The sequence below is a fragment of the Buteo buteo genome, chromosome 21, assembly GCF_964188355.1.
Source record: "Buteo buteo chromosome 21, bButBut1.hap1.1, whole genome shotgun sequence".
NCBI lineage: Eukaryota > Metazoa > Chordata > Aves > Accipitriformes > Accipitridae > Buteo > Buteo buteo.
The window spans coordinates 23648297-23664439 of record NC_134191.1 but is presented as its reverse complement, the minus strand read 5'-3'; the positions used below and the strand labels follow the sequence as shown (position 1 = coordinate 23664439).

Here is a 16143-nt window from a genome sequence, read left to right as displayed (position 1 = left end):
CCAGCAACTAGACTTGAAAGCGAGAAAACAAGCACGAAATATCATTAGTTAATGGAGACTCTGCAAAGCTACCACTGCTGATCTTGCTCATCAGCTAATACAGATTAAGTAAATCTACTTATCTCCTAGCACTGCCAACAAATGTTCCTCACCACCCTCTCTCAGACTCCAGGGCGAAACCCATCTTCCAGTGATTGCACTGCACTCACCCAGACAAAGAGTAAGGACAGTGTCTTTCAGTCTGCACCGCTTAGGCGGGTAGCATTAAATGAAACAGAATTGGATGCGTTTCTAAAACACAAAAGCAAGCCAAAATTGATGCAGAGAACAGAACAATTACGGAGGTTATCCCACCAAAGCTCAAGCCAGGATCACGCACAGCACAGAACTCTGAAGTGGACAAGAGAACAAGCTACATGTAAGCATGTATAAAATTACACCTATTTTATAACCTTGACACATGCAAGGCTCAGACATTATACAGACGGTATAAGCTATAAGCCCGACAACACACATGTCCAAGCACAGCTGCACACTCAAAGTAAGAGTTAAAGCAGACCCTATACACCATTTCCTTCTCTAGGACAAACAACAAGATTGGTTTCCTGGCTTAGGGCTGGGAAGCTTCCACAGCCAAACTCCACCAGAAATTTACCAGCCTGTGCAGCAAGCAGAATGTAGGCTGCTGCTGGCAAATAATTACTCTGCAATTTGTAGATACAGCCAAAAAGAGCATTCAGCTCAAAAACGCTTAGCACTCAGAGCTACAGAGTGAATATTTGGTACAGCAGGTTCAAGCAGCAGCCACAATTTGCATTGCACAGCTCCATACTGCATTTTTGTACATATATTCCATTTCTGTGTTGGTCAGCAGAGATCAGCACTGCCTTGAAAACCAGCTACCAGGGCTGGTAGCTACTCCTTTGGACATGAATGCAATTAATATCCTGTCTTGATTTTTTCTCCTTCTTTCTGCTTAGTCTTTTTTTAAGTCTTCTGTCATTATCACTCTGTCCCTGACCTGTCTTTACTCTTTCTGTTTTCTGTCTTCTGTGTTAGGAATTCATATAGTGACAGAACAGATCAACCATTGGTATTATCAAACTCTCAGACTGTATCAGGCCCTAAAAACTAATTGATCCCCCCTCCCCCCCCAAATCTAGTTCAGCTACCTCCAGCATATAGTTTAGCAAGTCTACAGCACGACTGGCATTCTTCTTCCAAGCACTGTTCTAGAAGAAAAACTGTTGTTGTACTGAAAAAAAAAATAAAGTACAGTCTAGCAGAAGCACGGCTGACGAGGGGCTGTTCACAATGGAGATTTAACTCCAAACGCCTTTTTGGCAAGCCCATTTGGCTGCTCCAGTTTATTTGCTGGTGTTGTGTCTCCCCTGCCCCAGTCATCCTATGGTTTAGTGACCAACACTCCAATAAAGATGAACCAGACTGCCTGCCAATTTATTCAGCTCCAAGGACTCAGTTATTGGCTTAGTCCCAGGCAACAAAGCCTTTATCCTTCACATACTAATCTTTTCCATAGGCAAAGCACACTAGTCTGATCCAGTACTGCTAGACCATAAACCCGTTAGCACATCCAACATGAAAGAAGCCTATTTTTCCATTCTTGGCGACCAGGGGTTTCAGGGAAGGAACTCTGGGAAACAGTGTTGTCTCTCACAGCAATACAGATAGCACATAGATAAAAGCACATCACCTTCTCTAACCCCAAGAAGAGAAAACACTCAAGGAGCAGCAGCAAAAACTAAAACTGACTTTGGAGAGATGCTTGTAACTCAGAGCACACAAATTATTACAAGCCATAAACATACTCATTTGCTGCTTTATTACAAAGCAGAGAAGCTACGCTGCTAACAGGAAGAGAGAATGTGTTTGTAGTGGTAGTTGTCTGCTTGCTATCAATACTTGAGTTTTGATTTATTTTCTTTTTTTAAGATTTTAAATTTGGCAGCTATGCTTTCCACTTCTTCAAGACTTTTTTTGTTTGATCATTTACATCAAGTAAGAAAAAGCTTGCCTCTATAATTTAGAGCTTCGATTGTTCTGGAGCGGATTATTTACAATAGATAGTGCTGAATACTAAGAGCATCTCTAAACTCTAGATAGTCCCAAGACATGATTACTTGGTTGTTAAATACTATATTCCTTCGATAGCACTCCCACTCCATGGCTGCAGATGTCCAATTTAAAGTTTCACTCATTCAGACCCATGTAACAATGTTAAGTCACCCATAAGACTCTGAACAGGCTCTGCTGTGATCTGCCTCTTGTCAGATACACAGGATACACAAGCTAAGAGCAGCAGGGGATGCAGAGCTTCAAATCCCTACATGGATGGCTGTTGATGTTTCCCTAATCGTAGCCAAAGAATGGGATCAACACAATCCTTTGAGCTAGAATGAAACAAGACATCAGGTTGTAAATAAGTTTTACTAAAAATATTTGAACAAGGTATTGCAATGTTGGAAGTATTTACAATAGTTGCTGAAATATCCAGCATTTAAGCAATTTGTCCAGGCATGGTTACAACCCACAAAAAGGGTAACAGATTTTAGACATATTGCATGTGTTATATGAAGAACCAAATCAACTTCGAAGTCACTTGTAAGATCTGCCATCGAGATACCTCTAAAACAGGTTCCAGGCCATTCTGGTAAATGAACCAGGCATAATAGAGTGAGTTACTTCTGGACTCAGCTCAGCAAAAATCAACATGAGAAAGACGTGTACACTTACAGTCAGGATACAGCAGACAGAACAATAGTAACATCAGTCAGTTTTCCGTCAGGATTTAAAAAGTTACTGGGTTTGCAGTTCTGTCTGTAAGAGGCATCACTGCACAAACCGTTTTACAAAGTGAAAGGATTGAGGACAGCTGCTGAGGATGTAGAGACAAGTTAACCCAGGTTTGATCTTTTTCAGCACTGGAGTGCAAGTTATCCTAGTGAATAAACCAAAATGATGCATTTGCCTTCTGCAGAACATGCTGTAACTTCATCAGTTTACTCTTAACATCCAAAGGGACTTTCAAATCTAAAAGTGATTGCTACCAGAATACATGAACCTGTTGCTCTTAGATCAATTATACAAACCCCAGGAGGTACTGGTGCAATGTTACAATCCTAGAAGTGTTTTTGCTTCTTCGCTCTGTGCCATGAGGGTTTCACTGGCATACTTCTGAAGAAGCTCCATCTTCTTTCTCCGTACAAGAGCTTCCTCAATCTGCAAATATAAAAATAGGATGACATTCAGCTTAATTGAGATACCGAAACCTAGCATGCTTAGCTGTTAAGACAGGAGGAAGAAAAACACAGGAAACAGACTGTGAAAGTTAGAAGTGTATACTAGTGTAGAAGTAGTTGAATTAATATGAGTCAGGAGTATCTTTTTTAATACTCAACTTTAATACTCAAAAGAAGCAGTAAAATAGATGCCTCTATTTCAGATCTATGCTCCTACCCTTCTTAATGAAGACATTTAGCTGCCATTTTATTTTACTCTCAGTACAGTCACTTGAATTTTGTTTCAAACAATTGTCTTGGATATGGCTTGAACCAATGCAGAACACATAGAGTTATGCCACACTAGTCCACACCCCTGAAATAACAGTCCAGTGAGTATACCTTTCACATTAGCAACGGCTATGAACCTCTTACCTAAATTTTGCCTAGAAGCACCAGCAATACATGATTCTTTAACAAGCATGTACTTTAAAGATCTACTAACAGCAATCTGCAAGACCTTTTTTAATCTCAGTAATGATTTTATATTTGTCCAAACTGCACACAGCATCTCTCAAAATAAGTGTTCTGAACATTAGCTTTCTGTAATTTAGAATCTAGAAGGCATAATCCTGTAGGCATAAGGTATGGAGTGATTTGCCACTACAAAAAGAGAAAAGATTACACTGACTACTCTCTAATTAGAAAAGGTTGCTATGTACATCAGTGGTTAGGTATTAGAAAGCCAGTTTTGACTCTGTTATGCTCTCTCCATTAAGAGAATACCATTGGCCAGAGAGCAATGTTTTTAATCATTATTTCTCTCCTGCAGTTTTCATAGGCCATTACATGTATATTTTGTTGGATGTGCAGCATCATGACTTCACAGAAGAACACAGCATTCTTATCTGACAAGATGGGAGCAGAGCACAAACCACCACATGCTATCTGTGTGATGTAAAGGCATACATACTAAAAGATACATAACTCCAGAACCTTCTTGCCTGAGTTATATTTCAAACAACCTGTCACTGTTAAGGTAATATAAACCCTACAGCAGTTTCAAAATATAATAGACAATTCAAGGTCACGCCACCAAAATAATTTTAGAAAACTTAAGAGAGCAAACCCTGCAATTCAGAAATCATCCCATTAAATAATAAAAAAAGTTAGACCGCCAGCAGAAAAGCACAGTAAAGACATAGTAGGCAATCAGGGTTATCTTGACCATAACACCACAATACTTTCCAATTTATGTAATACTTATGAAGGCTTTGGAAATTCTCAGGTGAAAAGGGGTATAGTGATGGTACCACAATTCTGGCTACTTCCACAGCATTTGCAAGAGGATTAAACAGCTCCAGCATCAAGTCACAGAAATAACAAACTGAAGACATTTTTACTGATGACCTGCCATAAGTTAAGATCTCTGTCTTGCAAAAGCCAGAGTGCATCTCTGCGACTTAATTTTGTGACGTCTTACCTCCTGTTGAGATGGCACTGGAACATGTGCAATAAATTTCTGTTGCCCTTCTTCACCGTCTTTCTCCTTGGCACCATCCTCATCCGACTAAAAAAAAAAAAAAAAAAATTAAGCCACATCAAGTTTACTTTCTAAAGAGGTCATCAAAAACCCCTTTTTTACTTGCTTTGCCAGAAGGAACCAGATAGAGCACAATCAACGCTACAAACACAAGAAGTGAATAGGACCAAACAACACAGGAATACGACAACTATCATGTTCAGATCCGGCTCCTTGACATTTTCAGAATTATTGCTTTCATTCTTCATACGGCTTTTCCTCTGCTGTGGCATGGGCATGAATGTAAAGCTGTATTCCCTCCTCTTCCATATCTCTCTAGCTGCCACAGCAAAGCTATAAACAAAAGAGGAGCCAGCTAACCAAGAAGAAAGCAAGTGCTCTAAAAATATACGTACTACTTCCCTGTACAGCTCTGTACTGCTTTGTTCTCACACCTGAGAGCTGGGCTTATGAATCATGAGATAATACAAATAAAACAGGGTACTGAAGGAACCACCAGTTTTACATTATGGGCTATCTCCTTTTTATTCTTGTGACAAATCCACTTAGGTACAGACTGTGAAACAAGAACTAGTTTCCACTACCCCTTTTACAGATCTTGGAGAGCGGCAGCAATGTCCCTCACTTCCCTTACTGGCATTAGGAGCAGGGAAGAATAGAGAAATAAGAGCCCCGTCACAACAGTGACTGCAGCATCAGCAAAGCCTTGCTGTATTAGGATTTGACTAAACAAGACCCTGGCAACCCTTGGTTTTGCTATGCATTGACAGTGTGAAATTACACTGTACACGAAACTACTTGTGCTGTTACTGATGTAGATTGTACTTAGAAGCAAGACTGATCAGTGTTAACAACACACTACCTTACACATACCAGCATTTTAGGCAGTGACGGTTATTTGCAACAGGGTCTCAGAGGTTAGTTGTTTCTCACTCAAGTAAGAAGTCTTCCCTAGCTGCCAGCTTTCATCGCTCTAAGCTCAGACCAAGTTGACTCATCTACTACCGATTTTTACTGAACAGGGACAATTGTCTAGTAAGTTCGGCAGAGAGAAGGGCAGAATGCAGCAGCAGACAGGTTCTTGGCAAAATAACTCAACGTCCAAGGCAGCAGCATAAAAGACACATGAAATGTTACATCACCTTAAGCCATCACATACCTCATCATCGTTGACAGCATAGATATTTACTTCCTCCTCCTCTTCCTCCTCACCTCTTGCAAGTCGTGCTTCTCTCTCCATTTTCCATTTTTCCACTGCTTCTGCTATAACTGGTTAACAAAGGAAAACAGCAAGTGTATCAGAGAGCAAGTTAAAGCAGCATGGTTCCATTTCCAAAGCTTCTCCAACAGACTTAAACTTCTTGCTTAAATCCTCTACATCGGTAACGCACACTTACTGTAGAACCTTGATGTAGTATCTAATAAAATATATCAATGTAGTCTGAGCAAAACCCAATACTAGCATTGTGAAAGTGTGGTACTTGCTAATGCCTTCATTTGGGCACATTTTAGACTCTCAATGTCACAGGCAAGTATCAGCCTACTTTCTGAACTCAGTAACACGGAGTCAACATAACCAGGCTAAGTGGTTCTTACAGCTCCATAGCATGTCAACGCCTAGAGCAATGTTGATCACCATGTAGTTAATTAAACATGATTACACTCCTTACAGTGACCACCTGCCTCAGTCTCTCTCTTTTCAACTCATAGTGTATTTCTCTTATTATGTAGCATGATTCCAATTCTGTAACTTGCTGCTAGCTAGGAGCTGCTGGTTGCTCTCTCTCTACTATACAGCGGAGTGCTAGTAAGAGCACTAAAACAAGTTTTAAGAACCTTAATCAGTGACATCACCAGTGTATAAAAATCCTAGGGAGGTGTAAGACTAATGCAACTAGGCAGTATGAAATACTTACAACAACAGAAGTCAGCAGTCATTCCCCCTAGCTCTCAAAGATTAAACATTAAAATGCTCTCCCTGAGAAAGCAAGATCTAACTAACTAGTGGCACATGGGTGTGTGTTTGTGTGGTTTTGTGACAGAAAAGGTACCCCAAATTAAGTAGTCTTTTCAATACTTTGTTTGACAAAAATTTAAACCTTCTGATAACAAGGTAAAAACCACAAGAGCCCACCAGACAACAAGTGACCCTAAGAGAATCTTAGCTGTTGTGCATTAATAGTATATTTAATTGGATATTAACAGTATACCTATTGGTGCTGTTAGCATCTCTAGCCTTGTTATTTCAAGTGGCATAATTACCAACGATGGTAATTGTCTTAAATAATCACATGAAACTGGATGAGCTACCTCTCCTGCCTGCATTTAGCAGGATGTGCAAGATGAACACGGAGTGGAAGGCCTTTCTGGGAGTGCTGCACCGCACAGCTTCCCTTCTTACACTATCAATTGTCTGCCAGCCAGCTAGTGTTCACTTGGCCCTAACACTGCAGGGCACAGATAACTGAAATATTTCCTTTATTCCCTTCTTCCTCCCTGTCCTATAACCTAACCAACAAGGCATGATCTCTGACGCACAATACTATGAAGATCTCGCACACGGAGAAGGGATAAATGTAAGAAGTGGATGACCAGACCAAGAGATACTACGTATTGGTAACAGTTACAAGCTCAACAACTTGTAATGATTTAAACAAGTCACTTCCTGCAGTTTCGTTTAAAGTTCTTCTAATTGCAGAGAGATAATTTGATACAAAAAGAAGCACCGTTCAAGGAAAAAACCTGATGGTTTTATCTGCTGTGTTCTGTGGAAGAGCCTGCCAAGGGTTCCTATACCAGGACGTTTCCTGATGAGCACTGAGGATCTGCCTGCAGTTGAAGCTTCAGAAGCAGAGATCATAAAGCAAACTACAATGCAAACGGCAGCAAATTGCCAGGATCAGACAACACTCACCTGAAGCACTAAGAGAACTATTTAGAAAACAGCTAAGCTCTCAAAGGTGGTGTGTGGCCTCCTGCTTAAAGCTACACAAATACCAGGATACGGCACACAGTGCTGAATTTTGAAGAGGGTTTCAGGAATTAGACTCATAATCCTGATGTCTTTACTGGGCAAATCAGCAGAAACAAAGCTAGAGAACTAAGGAAGCAGAAACATGGATAAATACTGAGAAAGTATGGGTTTCAAAGGAAAAAATATTCACAAATGTGTTGAAGTTCCAAGATAGATGACATGAAGAAATTATCACAGGCCACCTAGACTTCAGGATTTCCAGAAGTTCCCCTCTAATCTCCAAGAAAACTAAGCAGCTCTGTTTATGGATAAATAATTAGGTGAGACAGGAAACAGATGGTATGGTCAGTTTTCACAAAGGAGGGAGAAAACCACTTGAGTTCCATAGCTCTCCCTGCTGCAACCTACTCTTCTACATTCTTAGAAAGGTGGGGAGAAAAGGAGATTTTGCTTCAATAATGAATCACTTGCTGACAGTATTAAAACATTAACAGTAGTAAGGATGAAAGCAAACTCTCAAGCACACCCCCTCACTCCTAAAATGCCCTACACAATAGTGATTTGGATACCTATATGACAGATGAAATCTGACAGCTAAGCACAAGACAACACCTGCAGGGGAAAAAAAAAAGATATCTTAACTTCAGAGTCCACCATCACCCCTTCTCGGACTGATTTATGCAGGTTTTCAATCTCACATACCTTTCCTTTCATGTTCTTGTTCCAGTGGCTCCAGAATACCATCATCTTCATCCCTGTAGCCATAGTATTCTGCATCAATGGCTTTCATAAGCTCAGCTCGAGTTTTCCGAGGTGGTGGGAGGGCTGAAAGAACACGACTGTCATTCATCCGGGTCCATCTTGATATCTTGCTCTGCATTCCCGGTTCCTATCAACCTCACAGCAACTACAGCTACCTCACTTCAGCTAATAAACAACGCATGACCTGAACTGCTGTCAATAACGAGAGTATTGGTATTTTACTCTGGTCTGCACAAAACAGTTTGAATACATGACCCGATGCTTCGTATTGCACAGTTCCCACCCTGTGGCAACTCCACCCTGTCATGAATGTCGTTGTTTTCCCCTCTCTGTACTGCAGTCCCAGTACTGAGCAAGACTACTGTATGAAAGGAACTAAAAAGCTGTTCCAAGCTCCCCCAGATGATGTAGTACTTCCCATCATTTTTCTCTGCAGATGGCAAGTAAGAAAGAGCTGATTCAGTAGGCCTGTCTCACTTTGGGTCCAAGTAATTTCCACTCATTCTATGGCAAAGCAATATATAAAGTTTTATCCACTTAGGTCTAGTTTTTCCTATTATGAAAGCTGATTCCTACTTCTAAAATTATGTTCAAGTGAACTTTTTTTTTTTAAATTCAGAACTCAGAGTACTATTTAGAACTTATCAATAAAATTAACCTGTTATGCTGGAAAGTTTCTGTAGAACATCAGTCCTTACCATTTGGAACTCCCAGTCAAAAACAGTTTACACTTTTCTACATTTCTTTAACTGCAAACAGCCAAAGGTGTTCTTTGCCCAAAGAAACAGCATTTAATTAATTACTTGTGTTTAGCATTTCATTTAGCTGATCCAAGATGTAGGCCAGAATATGCTGTTACTAGCATTCCCCACATACTACAGCAGTCATTTTACTCAAGATATACTGCTATGTAGATTCATGTCTGGGAAGAGTTGCTATTTACTTACGTTCCTTTTCAAAAAGTTCTCTAACTCCTGGTAAATCCTTTGCAGCTCCAAAATACTTGTAGCCTCTGTTTCCTGGAACTTCCTTCCCTTCATGATCTAACATTTTTGGTCCAATCCGCTGGAAAATAAACAAAGTTCATTATTTAAAATTTTATTCCTCTTGCATCTAGTATTTTCTGTTTTCCTGGGCATCTTCATAGATTACAGGATTGAGAAAGGAGATACGCTATACCAGTTCAAACTACCCCACAAGTCAAATGCCCTCATAGCTTATTTTTATACAGGTTCTCTACTTTTACTACAAATCACACATATAAAATGACCACACAAACCATAGAGTGTCCATACCAGATTAATCTTCACAAAGTATCTAAACCTGTCTTATTCTCTGTACTAGTATATTTGGGTAACAGATAAACAAGCACTACTAAATCTGACAATAAGCACACATTTGACCTTTTGGCAAGTGAGAGCTAGTGTCATTATTTCATTTTCAGCAGTAACTAGGTGAGCCAAGTGAAACCTCTTCTACAGACTGACAGAGTACAGTAGAGAAAAACAACACCTACTGATGGGTAAAACCAGACCATTGCTGCAAACTTGTAACAGGAAGGCAAGACCCCTTGAACCGGTGTTCCAAATGAAGAGTCTGACTTGCTCAACATGGGAACAAGTATTACTTCTAACACAACCTAACATTTTTAGGGGCTGAATAAATTTCCTCTCTAATAAACATTGGCCAGGTAGTACGTGGTTAACTAAACGTCGCACAGATTTTTCTCACTACTTTACCTGTAAGCAGAACAACCATGTAGTACAGAATAATTTACACTTACAGCATAATCAGGACCTCCTAGCTCCTTTATTCTGAATTCCCAGTGTCCTTTCTCCCTCAGAAGCTTGTTTATTTCATCGTTCAGGTCCCGAATTCTGAATTCGCCTAATCCAGCTGTTAGAGGGGGCGGAAGGCAATAAATTAGGCAGCTTACTAGAAGCACCAGAGTAATTTCAGAATTTATGCAATGGAAACAGTTTAGTTCACGTTGGAACTAGATGATCTCTAAGGCTGCTTCCAACCCAAACCATTCTATGATTCACATGAAATGTGATTTTTACTGTAACTGCTTAGGCCTGGAGATTCAAAAAATAAAACGTAATTAGAAAAATCTTACCATTTTGAATCTGTGCCACTTTCTTGGAAATTTCCCCAATGATCTAATTAAATAAGAACACAGCAGTGAATTTCTCAAGAAAATAATAAAATCCTAGAAATAGGAAGATCCAACTTCTAAGTTGGCCTTTTGATCTAGAAAATGGACCTGAGCTTATCAATTTCAAATATCAACACAGATTTTATTCAGACACAAATATAGTACCTTCAGAAGCTTAAAAAACAAGGAAACATTTTTACAGCTGTACATGGGATCAGGGCAGAAGCACATGAAGTACAGAGAAAGGCTGAGAGAGAACGGGGTTTGATCTGCCTTAAGAGAAGACAAAGCAGGAATAACCTATTGCTGTCTTCAACTACCTAATCGAGGGTATAGAGAAGACAGAGCCAAACTGTTTTATTGTCATGCGCCTCTCAGACAAGTAGTAGCAAACACAAGTTGGAACTGGGGAAGTTCTGATTAAATTCAAGGGAAAAAAAAAATCATTAAGAAGGTAATCAAACACTGGAACAGGTGCCCCAAAAAGCTGTAGAATCCAAATCCTTGAAGATATTCAAACTCAGTTGGACATGGCCCTAGGCAACTTGACATGGTAGGACCTGCTTTGAACACCCTGGTGAACTAAATGATCTTCCAACCTAAATTATTCTGTGATTTAACTGTCAGCATACTGAAGAAGTCCGAAAAAAAATCTGTAAGCAGGCCATCTAAATAGGAAGTGCTAAAGTTCTACCTACTATAATTAGAAAAATCTATAGCTTGACATTACCTGTCGCCTCCATTTCTCAGCTTTAGGCAATTCATTACACTCTGATGCAAGGAAAGGTCTTCGTTCCTGTTTGACAGAAAGCCACACACCATGAAGCTTTAACCTAGCATCAATATATTCACAGCATTTCAGGCAAACTTTATTGCTTGATTAATCCCAAACTATGCTACCAAGCTCCAGTATCTTCTGCTCCCACCAATTTTTAATAAGTGGAAAACAATGACGATTTACAGCCTGGCCAAATAAAACTACCACAGAATATAAGGATCTACTTAAATACACTTTATTCAAAACAAAATCTGTCACCTGTTTTTTCAAAGCACCCTACAATCCTCTCCAATACAAATACCATTCCATTTTGGACAGTTGAATTACAACATTATTTTCAATATACTAGCATCTAAAGAAAATCCACTGTCTTCCAAGCAGCTACTAAGTTTAGGCCTTTCTTTCTCAATTGCTACTACCTAAATAATGTAATTTTTTTCCAAGATGATTTTGTTCTGTACTCTCCCAACTACAATTTATCCAAAACACCTTTTTCCCCAACCTTCTTCATGTTCCGCTGACTTGCTTATGCAAACTAATACTTCATCTTACCTCTAGGACTCTGTGTGCAGTTATTTTGTCCCTTTCCCTGCAATACTTCCACATCTCTACCTTCTATATATTAAAAAGCTTTCCTTCACATAGTATACCAGAAACTCTATTCCATCTTATTCTCTGGCCGTTACTCGTGGAATCTTTTCCACTACACTTTCCCCAAACTGTTATTTTCCACTTTACTGTTTCATATTGCTTGTACTTGTGTGTAAAACATCATTTCTTAAGGTGCAAACGTAGGACACCTCAGTTAGTTTCCAGAATTCCTTTGTCAGTTACTCAAAATTAAAAATTGTAAACTCGTCCAAAAAAAAGTTATTGAGAACACCCTGATCCCCACATGAATATTCTTGCAAGTTATGATTCAGTGAAAAGTGTACAGGAATATCCAGAGATAGCTGAGAATCAGTCTCTAAGGTTCTGTGTGGGTTTAGGGGTGCTATTTCTTTCATTATAGTGGTGGTGGGGTTTTAAATTACAAAGTTGCTAAGTCTCTTTTTTTGTCAATCTTCAATCAATCAAAAAAAAGCTGCATGACAGTGAAGACAATTATGAACAGATGCACAGCTATCATGTATTGGGTTAATAACATGCCAATGTTATGTATCATGCAAACCTTGAGTTCACAATGATCCCGAAGGCCCTCTGTTTCATGGTTACTGTTTTGTCATAATATTACCAAAGAACAAGATTATGAAAAGGACTTCTCTACCTTTTCTGGGAAGAAATCCAAACAAATCTTATGATTACTGTCAGTAAAAATAAGTGTATGTGCATCAATTTGCGTAGTAGTTGCAGAAGGAGATAACTTCAGTCTCAAAAATAGTTTCCGTTTTCTGCCCAGCATGCTGCCTCTATTTATAGCATTATTGTAGTTTGGTGGTTTTTCCAAACTATTACATATTCTACCTACATTATGTAAAAAATTAAGTGATGTTCAATTTGCACTTTCTTCTCAGCAGCCAAGGCAGCATACCTCTGAAACATAGATATACGTAAATTTTTAAACAGGTTATTTAGTTAAGAAAATTCCACTTTCTGTTTTGTGTCACTGTGAAATACAGTCCCTACTTCAGCTGCTTCCCAGATGACTTCTGTCGGACTCCTACAGGATACCTGTACCTGGCATATGACCTTTCTGATGGCTGTCACGCAGCTCTGTCCACGGCTTGCATTCCACTCTTGACTAGAGCTAACAAAGCTTTAGTTTTTTTACATCATACCTTAACTTTTCCTTCCTCAAGCTGAGCTTGCCGAAATCTCGCCAAGGCCGTCCTAAAGAAAAGAAAGGAAGCAGATTTACTTTTACAAGTCTACATTCCAACAGGAATGAGTTTTGCTCTGGATATTTATTATGGACTTAATTACAGCCTGTAGAAAACAAAGGTTTGAACCTATCCGTTGACTAGCTCTTCTGGCTAGCGACTTCTTCAACACTAGAAATCGTCAGTGGTAAATTTCTGCAATACATATAAATCCTGGTAAGCAGCTAATTATTTTTTCTGTTCAGCACATGCCAGCTTGTTAGATATTAGCGGCAAAAGGACGTCAACACGTTATAAGCACAAGCATTAAGTTTACATATCTTAGCAGGGGATACATGAAAAAGCAAACAAACTCAAGAGAAAAAAGCTTCAGTAAGGAAAGCAGCAGTTAGTAATCAAGTTAATTAACATTACCAAAATATTCTGAGTCTCTTACAACTGAACAGAGACTACACATACTACAGGTTTTTAATATACTGTTTTATTTATTTACTAGACATTTAATAGTTACATTAAAAAGCACAAAACAATTGAGCGCATTTAAAACCTTTAACAGCATACCTATACCCTGCAGCTAAGCCAATTATCGAGGCTCGATTTACTTTTAAGAGGCACTTCCAGAATGAAAATCACACCATCCAATCCAGCATCCCAGACGCGCTGGATGGGATCACTGTAAGAGAGTACCTCATGAGGTATTAAACAGCTGTAGTCTCTTCAGCCTCTCTCTGAGTTACTATTACAAGCTCGGAAAGTATTTTAGGAAAAAGAACAAACATGAGACAAATATATCGAAGAGCCTCTAATCTAGTAGTTCTAAATATGTGGTCTGCAAACCTTTTTGAAAAGTACTCAAGAAAGTCAATACAAAAAACAAATATGGTAAAACCCATCAGTTTAGCCCAAGCCACTCCTGAGCACAGACAGATCCCTATCCACCCTGTTCCAAAAATGGGAACCGCCTAAAACTGTAACGGGCTGTTAGGATGTATTTCACCACATTTATCACCCAGCCCTTGCTGTGGCCTCTCCCCTGCAGCGGTCAGCCCACCACCACCCAGCACAGCTCTGCAAGCTCCACACCACCAGGCACGCTGCGCGCAGATGCCTTGGCACCCCTCCTGCTCCCACCGTCTCTAGACCAGCGTAACGCGTACAGCCAAGTACTAAAACCCGTTATTAAGCTCCCGGTGACTTTAAAGAAGGCTGAACCGCGAGTCCCGCCGGGCAAGCGCGGCTCTGTGGGTGCGAGCCACTGCGCAGGGGGCACGGACGTCTCTGGAAACGCACACAGCCAGGGCCTCGGCCAGCCCCACGCAGGAACCCGACCACGCTGCTTCGGGACCGAGCCGAGGGAACGCGGGGTCGCCTCTGGAACCGCCGGGCCGGGCGGTCTCTGCCCCGCGGCCAAAGCAAGCGGTGCTTGTGCCCAAGCGCCCGCCCCGGGGAGCCCCCGCCGACACCCCCAGCCGTACTTACATGGCCTTTTCCGCGTTTCGAGCCTGAAAGAGAGAAAACAGCCGCGGCGTTACCGGAGGGCGCCGGGCAGCGCCTCACCGCCCGCCCCGCGCCGAAGCGCCTGGACGGAGGCAGCGGACGCCAGACCGCCGCCTCGCTCCTCATCCTCCGGGGCGGCGGAGGGGCACCCGGCCGCCACGCACGGCGGGGCCGCCCTCACCCGCGGAGCCCCCCGCGGCCGGGAAGGACACCGGGACACTCACCATGGCGCCCACCGGTGCCCTGGGCCCACCCCGCAGAACCGCCGCCGACCGCGCTCCGGGCACCCCGGAAGGAGACGCCCGCCCCTCTGCGCAGGCGCGGCCGGCCGCTCCCCGCCTCGCCCCACCGCGCATGCGCCATCCGCCCGACGCGCCGCCGGGAAGGGGGCGGCCGCCCCCCCCCCCCGCACAAACACCGCGCACGCGCAGGGCGCCCGGCAGGCGGGAGCGGCGCCCCGGGCCCTCGTTTCCCTCCGTAGGCACAAAGCACGATTTGTAAAAAAAATAACTCCGTAATTACAGCCCGGGGGGGCTTCGGCTGTTGCGCACGGAGCAACGGCGCCTGTACCTCGGCCGCCGCCGTGACAGCGCTGCAGCCCCACCGCCCCTCGGCAGCTGGACGGGAAACCGCACCGGGAGGAGGCGGGCGCGGGCAGCGACTCCCGACAACTTTAGGAAAATAAGATTTGCCTTTCCAGAAGACGCTAGCCCGGCCCTTCGCCGAAAAGAATCGATCCCACATTTATCTTCGCCTTCCCGCTCCCTGCGGCCCACCACAGGGGCAACAACCGCTGCGCCGGAGTCCGTCACGGGCTTGGCCTTCTTCGAAGGACTGAGGAGACGCTTCAGCCTTAGTGGAAGAGATTAATGTGGCACAAATGAAGCGTTTGGTCTGACTTTTCCAAGTCCCCACAATTTCTTAAATGAGCGTGTGCTCATTTGGCTCATTCACTGCAACACAACTGACACCTGCAGCAACAGCAGCATCGCTATCCCGAGCTGTTCCCTACGGAAAGATGCCGGGGAAGAGAGACCTCCGCGGGAGTCGTAGTCTCCTTTTTGAAGTTACATCCTGGTTTCTATTTCTCAGCTTTCAAATCCTGTTTTTCTGGTAAAAAACCTAATTTCTCAGAGAACAATACTACTTTTCAGACTCACAAAAAATTATTCAACGGTAACAGCGAGGCACCGGAGGAGCACTAGGAAGCAGTAGCTGCAGGATCTCCATAACCAAGCTTAATTCCCAGGTCCTACAGGAATGGAAAAGGAAGACTACGGCTGTCACCAGCACTGCAGGTCCTTGATGCAGCATTTTTTTAGCTACAGGTTAAGTCCCAAAGACTTTCAGCTCTTTGTAATCACAGAGCTTT

General features: G+C 42.1%; 1 protein-coding gene across 1 annotated transcript; it reads right to left on the bottom strand.

Annotated features, from left to right (window-relative positions):
• Positions 1-2410: 2410 nt before the first annotated feature.
• Positions 2411-15079, bottom strand: ISY1 (ISY1 spliceosome associated protein). Its single transcript, XM_075052637.1, has 11 exons — positions 14996-15079; positions 14754-14776; positions 13233-13284; positions 11407-11472; positions 10638-10680; positions 10302-10414; positions 9466-9583; positions 8459-8581; positions 5942-6051; positions 4723-4809; positions 2411-3240 (listed from the first exon to the last, which is right to left on the bottom strand). The coding sequence occupies exons 1-11, from the start codon at positions 14996-14998 to the stop codon at positions 3133-3135; spliced, it is 846 nt and encodes a 281-aa protein (XP_074908738.1). The 5' UTR covers positions 14999-15079; the 3' UTR covers positions 2411-3132.
• Between the last annotated feature and the right edge of the window lie 1064 nt (positions 15080-16143).